Here is a 9,834-nt window from a genome sequence, read left to right as displayed (position 1 = left end):
CAACTACATCTAGATTTCTTTGCAGGTAATAAGTTGTATGTATGATTTCCTTGTTGATTTAAGGATGCATGGTATATTCATGTGATTTTCTGGTTATGTGATGTCATTGGCATGGAGGATTGCCAGATTGACAGTGGTTTTATCCTTTCCTTTCCATTTCCTAGATAACCATGGTGTTTTTGGTTTTTCCACTCGATTGTTTTCTCATTGGTGCTCATAATTCCTTATGGTTGTGGGTTGGAATAAACACTCTGGAATCCCTGGAACAACTTGGGTTGAGTTACTAGTCTTGGAGCCTAGGTTGGAACAAACAATCTGAAGCCCTTGGTGGTTTGATTTACTAGTCCCTAGAGCCAGGTTGGACAAATGCTCTAGATCCTTGGAAGGATGTGGATTGAGTTACTAGTTCTTGGAGCTCTGGACAACTTGGGTAGAGACTGATTTGGTTTGTGTTAGTGATGTTTGATTTTGAGGTGGAATCACTAGTTGATCGTTGAGGTAGTTTGGCCTTTGGAAGCCCTGCCTTGGTTTTTCTTGGTTTATTTCATGAGATCCCACATTCATGCTTGGAATATGGAGAGGGGGTGATTGGATGAAAGGGAGATTTGGTTCAGCGCAATCTATGGTTGTGTGGTACGTGGAAGTCCCTAAATTGGTTCGTAATTTCATATGTTAACAAGAGCTATTATTATAGTGTGATTCATGTATATTTGTTGGCAATATGTTGGTGATACTATGGTTGGGATGCCATGGTTTATATGCTAGTTATTTTCTAGTTATATGTTGCTAATATGATGTGTATCTTTTATGTCTTTAGTTATGAATTATTTAACTATTGATCGGTTGATGAAAATATGAACTAATAATTGTTGTTGCAACTATGTCAAGAGGGCATATGGAATTCTCAATGATTCTCAGATGAATCTCAGACTTCTAAGGTCAGATATGCATTCATGACCTGTAGCTTACATGTTTCACATGTGTTTGATGAAATGTTTGTTATGTCCTAGGAAATCTAGGTCAAATTTCTGAGGCAAGATTGAACGTTTAGCTTTGTTGCCATGTTAAATATGATTCTAGAAAGTCTCAAGTAATTCTGGGAAGTGGTATGGAGGCGGGCCTGAAAAGGCGGCACTGATCCTAGGACTACATGCTCAGAATTGGGGAAATTGGGCTATAACCTTATGGAAACAGTGTCGTGCATGTGGTTGGAGGCTTATAACTGCATGAATTCCTTGTTGTGGGTGCGGTTGTGGGACCAGGGTAGAGAAAAAAAGGTTCTAGCTAAGGGTTTGGCCAACTGGGGTGGTTTTTCAACCTCTAAGTGACATGTAGCCCCTGTAGGATGTTTTTAGGTTCTTAGTTTGTCAGTTCCACTTCCTTAAGTGGATCTAGGATTTCGGGTAATGTCATAGTAACTCCCATCTCATGTTTAACCTGGCAGAACAATGAAACTAGGTAAATGTGGGAGGGGTGGTTATAGCCTCCCAGCATTGTGCTCTAATCTTATGGAGAGATAGAGTGTACTTGTCAAGGCCTTGGTAATGTGACAATGTTTCCTATGATGATACTATCACCATTGCTGCTTATCAATTTTAATCCATTCTTATATGAATATTTCAACTTGAGATAGACTCGTTGAATCATTATGAATACCTGCCTTGTTAAGAGGGAGTGTTGGAAAAGTAGCTAGGATTGGTCTTCATAATTATTTTGTACTTGTGTCAATTTGTATTTCATGTAAAAGAAGAAAAATAATTTCATTCAAGCATGGGTTTCATGCTCAAGTCTAGGTCAAGCATGTTCTTCATGCTCCTAACATTTAATGAGTCAAAAGAATATTTGTCATATATAAGAGACCCATTTGGGAATCTTGTAACAAGAAAGAAAAAATGTTTTTTAATCTAGGAAATCAATTATGTCTCCCAAGACCAAGTTGGCTTTGCCAAAGAAAGTTTACCTAGGAGAGGCCTATTTGACCTCTTGAGAAGGGTATATATTGGAAGAAACTTCGACTTATTTGGCAGATTGATACAAGCATTCGATCTTTGCACCAAGAAAGGAAGAAAGAAGAGAGAAGGACAAGGAAGAAGGAGAAAAACCAAGGAAGAAGAATAAGATCTAAAATTTCACTACTTTGCTCACAGATGCAAAGGATCTAGGGTTTCTGTGTGAGTTTTAGGGAAAAGTGTAGCTCTAAATTGCAAACCTAAAGTAGAGGTCCAAGACTCCGAGTTGAAGAAAAATTTATGGAGTTTGACCATGTTTGACTTGTTAGGCTTGTTTGAGGAATACATTTGGAGGGATGACATGGTGCTTGGAGGAGGTATTGGTCTTTGGGTCATAAAGGTCTCATTTTGATCTGATTCAATAAGAAGACGATTGCTTTGGTTTTCCCCAATTGTGGGGTTTTTCTCTGGCTTGGATTCTATATCTTGTGTTATTTATGTTCTTGTGATCTTCATGCATTTTATGCTCTAGTAATTGCTTGATGAAGAATAAAGAATACAGTAATAAAAGGAAAACTAATCTCACGAGTGATTATCAAGTAAGTGGAATCTACTTTTTTATTGATTTTCCAACATGATATAGGTGCAACACGTCACATGACCTTTTAGAGAGACTTATCTGTAGGATTCAATGATAATGTAGACGAAACAATGTATTTTTTATATAAATCAAGTCTTAAGCCCTCAAGTATTGGCACCATCATACTTAAACTACCCGAAATTCTATACTATCTTCTATATTATGTACTTTACCTTCTGAAGCTATGAAGAAACATGTTTTCCCTTATTCAAATTTGCTAGCAAGGCCACTCCTTTCATATCTTTAATGGAAAACTAGAAATAAGGAAAGCATCTGACAACATGGTTGTTGTTATTGGAGTGCAAGATGAAATATTGTTGAAGTTGAAAGGGGCATATGCCCATACACAAAATTTTACATACATCTCTCATCATGGTGAAGGTACATAACCATCTAGTCTTTTATGACATGCCAGATTTGGACATATTAATTACGTTAGCCTTTTTTTATTAAAAGATAATGGTTTTTTTGGGTTGCCTAGTATTCCTAGGAAGTTGAAGCAATGTGATTCTTGTACTTTTGGAGCACATAACAAACGACCATTTCATGATTCTGGTTCTAGAGAATGTTGAAAACTTAGATTGATACATTTTTATTTGTATGGCCCTATGCTTGTTCCTTATACTAATGGAAATAAACATATTATGAATTTTATTTATGATTACACCAAAATGTGTTGTGTGTTCTTGTTGAAAATTAAATCTCAAGATTTTGAAACTTTCAGAAATTCTGATATGTGGATCGAAAATGAAGCATAATCACATATTGGATCCCTTAATATTGATAATGGAAGAGAATACACCTATAATGAATTTGAAAACTATATTTTCCAACATGGGGTCTAACATCAAACCATGGTTCCATAAAATCATCAATAAACTGGTGTAGTTGAAAGAATGGCCAGGAATATCTTGAATATGATTCACTCAATGATGTTTTTCAAAAATGTAAAGTTGATGTTTTAGGCTAGTGTAGTTCTATGTGTAGCGTATGTAAAAAACATATGTCCATCTCATGCTCTAAGAAATAAGACACCTTACAAAATGTGGTATAGTCACATTCCTTTGGTAAGGCATCTTAGGGTCTTTGGTTCCACTTGATATTCCTTGATTCCTAAGGAACAAAGAAGAAAGCTTTATGAAAGGAGTTGAAAGGGCATTTTATTTGGGCATTCAGATACCACCAAGGCATGTCATCTTTGTGATTAAGTAAACGATACATTTATTCTTTCCAGATTTGTAGTTTTCTTGAATATTCCAAGACTGCCAACATTGTTGAGAAACAAATTGATCATTTGGATAGATTAAATAATGCAAATACATGCCATGAATTTGATAATGAGATTCCAAATCTTGAAGGGGGGATCCCTAACTTGTAATAAACAAAGGAATCTCCTTCTCCCCCCATGAAGTTTTGGCTACTTCTTCTAATCAACAAGACCCTTTGAGTGATGTGATTGATAGGATTGTAAGGACAAATATTGATGTATACCCATTTCAAACAATGGAGCAACCTATACCATTTGAGAAGGGTCCCCCAAAATGGCTCACCAAAACAATTAAAAGTGTTCATCCTAAGGAGGTTGGAAAGATAGGAATTACAGGTTCCATGATATAAGATAGAGGGATGTAGATAATTATGATTTAGTTGATGTAGATGATATGGATGTTTCATATGATTGTTAATTGAATTTATCTAGTAACTTTGGCCACTTCTTCTAACCAAGAAGACCCTTTATGTCACATGATTAAGAAGATTGGAAGGATATATATTGATGAAACCACATCTCAAACATTGGAGCAACTTGGACCATCTTAGAAAGGTCCTCCCAAAATGGCTCACCAAAAAACTTGAAAGTTTTCATCCTAATGAGGTCAGAGAGATAGGAATTAAACGTTCCACAAGATAAGATGGAGGTGATGTAGATAATTCTAGTTTAGTTGATGTAGATGATATAGACGTTTCATATGATTGTCAAATGAATTTGTCTACTAACTTTGAACCAAATTCCTTTAGATATGTTGCTTCTCATGACGAATGGAAAGAAGCAATGCAGAGGGAGAATGATGCTCTCATAAAGAATGGACGCTCCATTCCAAACCAAACCAATTGGATACAAGTGGATCTATAAGGAACAAGTACAAATTAGATGGATCACTTGACAAGCACGATGAAAGGCTTGTGGAAAAAATATTCGCACAAAATAAGGTGTTGATTATGAAGAGAAATTTGTCCCTACAAAAAAATGAGCCACCATTCAGACTCTCTTTGCCTTATTAGCTTTGAATGGATTGAAATTTCATCAAATGGATATGAAGACCACTTTATTACATTGAGACTTGAAAGAGAGTGTCTTCATGCCTCAACTAGAAGGTCCATTGTGAAGGGATAAGAACATAAAGTATGTAAACTCATCAAATCCTTATATTGCCTAAAACAAGCCGCGACCCCAGTATGAAAAGTTAACTAAGAATCGCTTGAAATTAAATTTCAAACACTTTAATCTTGATGACACAACATTGCTTGCCAATAAAGTTGGAAAAATTATTGTATATCTTGTGGTATATGTAGATGATCTGTTGATAATAGGGAATGATGAAAACTGTATTGCATTTACAAAGAAAAAATTGAAGAAGGGCTTTGAGATGACTAATTTGGGACACCCTCAATACTACTTCGACTTTGAAGTGAATCGACATCCAAAGTTATATATTTTCCTCTCCCAAAAGAAGAACATTGTGTTAGATTTTACATGAACCTAGCACCTGGTATTTAGTTCCAAACAATTAATTATTGAACAAATACACAACTAAGTTCCTAACAAAATATTAAGTGGAAGAAAAATTGCACGTTTTGAATCACAATGAGACAAATTTACGCCTAACAAATCAATTCGTCATTAATAAAACTAAGAACTTATTTGGTCTCCTGTCGTGGGATAATGGACCAATTGAGAAAATACAGATTACAGTACTTTGGACCAGATCTAACAGATCTACTCTCTTTTGCAAATATGGATCTCTAGCTTCTTTTCACTCTCTTAAACCCCAACACATGCTCACTGAGATACCACTCTCAACCTTGTGTTGTTATTATGCCTTTTCCTCAACCCTTAGGCTCAATTGATAACTTTTCTAAGCTAAGATCGATGACCGAAATTATCTCATCAAGTTAACTGAAGATAAGTGACTTAAGTTTAGTTAACATTCACATCTTTAGCTTTCCTTACTTTAACTCAAGTACTAGTCATAAATTTAGCTTGCATTACATGCATGTCTTATGCATATCACATTCAACTCATCTACATGCATGTAACACACTTTCACGCTTTGCATGCCGCATGCAATCAACATGCAAAATTCGCATGTCGCATGAAACTAACATGTATGCCTTGCATGTCGCATGCAAGCTCCTAAAGAGGCAAAACAAATGTCCTTCTAATCAAGACACAAGGCTAGAAGTACTTGCCAAAGATACAAAAATCAACACATTGGAGAATTGTTAATCATGTTTGGCATGTATGAATGCAACCCTCTATCTACTCTGATGGAATAGAACTTGAAGCTCACATCAAAAGAAGGGAATGAATTTGAGGATGTAACCAAGTACATACAACTTATGGGAAGCCTTATCTACATCACTACTACCAGACCAAATATTTCATTTGTTGTTGGAATTGTTTCTATATTTATGCAAAAGCCTTGTGAAGCACATTCGTGTGCCGCAAAAATATTTTTGAAGTACTTGAAAGGAACTCACACTTTGAACTCAAATATTCACAAGCAGATGACTTCAGTTTGATTGGATATTCTAATTAATACATTGATAAAGACAAAGAAAATGGAATGTCGAATTTAGGCTATCTCATTAGCCATGGATCAATGCTTATATCCTAGAAGTCCCACAAAAAATCAATTCCAACAGATTCCACGATAGAGGCAAAATATGTGGTAGGTATAGAAGCAATAAAGGAGATTGTGTGGTTGACGAAAAGACTTGAAGATTTGTAGGAAAAATAATTGAGTTCCAGTCCTCTTCTCATTGACAATAATTTTGCAATCAAGTTGGCCAAGAACCTCATTTTCCATGATCAAACCAAACAAATCAACACAAAGTATCATTTGGTTTGACATCATATAGAGGGCAAGACTATTCATTTAAGACAATATTCCACTAATGAGAAAATTGTAGACATCTTTACCAAGTCACTCAAAAGAAAAAAACTAAAAAATTCAGAAAGATGTTTAGGCTTACAAACACCCCTTCGATTTAATGTGGGGAATATTAAAAATATTCCTTAATACTTTTTTCATGTAAATATAATTGTAATAAATAAAGTAGGGACCAAAAAAATGAAAAAGCCCAATCAATACATTGTATAAAACTAGTTATACTAGTGGGATTCATCAATTTGAGAGTTACCCAACCTTATCAATTTGAGAGTTAGCCAACCTTATTTACAATACACTGGGTGTATATTTATTCAACATTCAAATTATTGTACATGAACATATGATGCCAATCAATACTTTCTGTAGATTATTTGTTTTACTTGGACGACATCCAACTTAATAGTTCTCCATGCTCGTTGACATATATGTTGTTTAAATATACATGACTGGTTTGTCCAACATTTAAAATAGTACGTGTAAACCTAGGCTATCCGTTCAAATATTTTCTGGTTATCCATCTTGCACGGGCAACATTCAACTCTGTGGTTCTGAGATCATTATTAAATAGATTTATGGGCTCTTTTGACTTGAAGGAAGTTATAATAGATACTGCACTTTGATCAACTCAACATTTATCAAACACTGGATAATTTGTTCCCCAAATTGAGGATCGTGAGTATACACTGGAATCTCCAAATTTCCATTAAAATATCAAACCTTCAAAGGAAAGTCATACATTGTCAAAACAACATTGAAGTGTTCATTAAAAAAAATATTGTGCACCACACATAATGATATAGAAAGAGTAAACATGGTGGAATTCAATTTCATTAATAGTATTTATAGCCAGCATCTGAATATACGAGAGTTTGGAATTCAATTTCATTATTTATAGCCAACATCTGAACATCAGAGAGTTTGGAGGCCACTGTAATTTAAATCTATTGTTATATCATTGCAAGTTATTTTCACAGCAAGGGAAATGGTCGATAATTAAAATCTGAAAAATTAACTCAAATAATTTTATTTCATATTTTTTAATAATTAATATAATTACATTAAAAATATTAATGTAATTAATATAGTTGAAGGTTTCATTATAGTCAAAACATTATTACAATAAAAATGTTTTTCTAATACACACATTTAATCGAAACATTATTACAATAAAAATATCTTACTAATACACACATTTACTTGATTAATCAAATGTAAAAAGATTATGAATCAACTTTAACTTAATAAAGCAAAGAACTATAAATAAAAACTTTAAATAATAATAAATAAATTATCAATAAAAAACTTTTTAAAATTAAAATAACCTCAAATCTCTAAAAATTAAGAAAAACCATAATTTAATTTTTAAAATTTATTTAAAACTTTACAAAAATAATAAACATTTAAAAAAACGTATAATAAACATATTCCCTTCAAATAGTCCCTTCTTAAAAAAAAAATTGAAAATCAAAACATCCGGCTTATTCCACACCTTATTCCATAGAAAATAACTTCTTTCCATTTAAAAATATTTCACCAGTTCTTTCTGAAATACAAACAACATATTATTCATGTATCTAAGCAATGGTGCATACAGGTTTAAACCATCATTCGATCTCTTGACGTCGGGAGGATCACCTCCGACCCGACGGCAATTTACAATAAGCTACGTCAGGGTATTACAACATTCTGTAACCTGTGCGGGTAATGCGGTAGAGGATTCCCGCGCTCGTCGTAGAGAATAAGGCCGCTGAACGCGGGAAGCTGACACCGTTCCCCCATGAGAATCCGCCGCTGCCACACTGGTGCGTCGCTCGCTTCTGCATTTTTACTTCTGCTCGTTCTCCCGCCACCGTCCTCTGTTCGAATCTCCTCAAACGCCACGTTATTGTAGCAGAAGAAACCTCCTCGCTTCGGAAATCGCCACCCGCCCCGGACACCTTTCTTCATTACGCCCAGTACTGCGTGCTTCACTGCAAGGCAGTGCGACCGCGGAGTTTCCTCCTCGGTATAGTCGCCGCTCACAGCCACGCGCCTCGCCGCTGCCCTGGCGCAGAGCATCACGGCGAGAACCGTAGCGGAGAAGCCCGCGGCTGCTGCAAGTAGAGCCCAGACGGCCGCGCGGCGGCTCGAACCTACCACCTCCGCCCACTTTGAGAACTCCATTTTCTGCGTGGGAAGCCTTATGTGTTCCCCTGGACCATAGTAGCATCCGCTTTTGAGGAGGATACACAATGAGTATGTACGAAGTGAAGGAAAGCACTGGAGTTCAGATCACGTAAATACTCAACCGCCGCCAGATTGTCGGTGGCGTCGGTCCGATTCGAATTCTAATCACGGAAATCGTCAACTACCACCAGACTGTCGGTGGGCTTGGGCCGTTTCACGTCACCGTCGTTGCTTCAGGCTGACGTCACGTTTCGTTTGCGTGCCAAGTCGCAAGTTCTAATTTAAGGCCACCGTCACAGTCACGGGCAGAGTCACCGCCATCGTTCCACCTCTATAAACCAGGGTTGGAAAAAATGTGAATAAAAAGAAGTAATTCGGTCAGCCAGCACCATCTCATTGATTGCAAGATTGGAATAAAAAAATAAGCAATTCAATGCGCCAAAAAGTGTGGATGAAAGTAGGCATTTTGTTTCCATTCCGAAGAATTTTATTTTAATTTTCGTTGAAATAGTTATCATTTGTTACTACCTTTTTTTCCAGATGAAAAAATAACGGGTTATATAATTTACTAGTGTATATGCAGAAAACTGTTATAAAAGTCTTTCACGCGAGATATAGCGCAGCATATTGACATAAAAATATAAGTATTTTTTGGTGGTTCTAGAAATATAATAAAAACATGAAAAAGTAAATGTTTTAATCTAGTTTTTAGAAATATAACAAAAATATAAAAAGTAAATATCGCTATTTAATACTAGAGATAAAAATGTAGAGCTTGATTATCTAATTACTGCAACCAAATACAAAAGTATATAATTTAAAAATAGATATGAGAGAAGTAGCCGCCATGGGAGAGGGATGGAACCCTCACGTATATATACTTAACTTCCATGAGTGTATAATGCAT

At 35.6% G+C, this 9,834-nt stretch overlaps 1 protein-coding gene across 1 annotated transcript; it reads right to left on the bottom strand.

Annotated features, from left to right (window-relative positions):
* Positions 1–8,259: 8,259 nt before the first annotated feature.
* On the bottom strand, positions 8,260–8,995 carry LOC149171196 (uncharacterized). Its single transcript, XM_089427449.1, has one exon. It carries the CDS (start codon positions 8,922–8,924, stop codon positions 8,430–8,432), a length of 495 nt encoding a protein of 164 aa, XP_089283575.1. The 5' UTR covers positions 8,925–8,995; the 3' UTR covers positions 8,260–8,429.
* Positions 8,996–9,834: the final 839 nt, after the last annotated feature.

Source organism: Pinus tabuliformis, chromosome 4_2 (assembly GCF_031772625.1).
Source record: "Pinus tabuliformis cultivar Carrire ecotype Pingquan chromosome 4_2, CPIR1, whole genome shotgun sequence".
In the NCBI taxonomy this organism is placed as follows: Eukaryota; Viridiplantae; Streptophyta; class Pinopsida; order Pinales; family Pinaceae; genus Pinus; species Pinus tabuliformis.
Note: the sequence above shows the minus strand (reverse complement) of the source record. Positions and strands in the feature narration are given on the sequence as shown.

Excerpts from the sequence above, each read along its gene's own strand:
- LOC149171196 (XM_089427449.1), bottom strand. The coding sequence starts at position 8,924 with ATGGAGTTCTCAAAGTGGGCGGAGGTGGTAGGTTCGAGCCGCCGCGCG.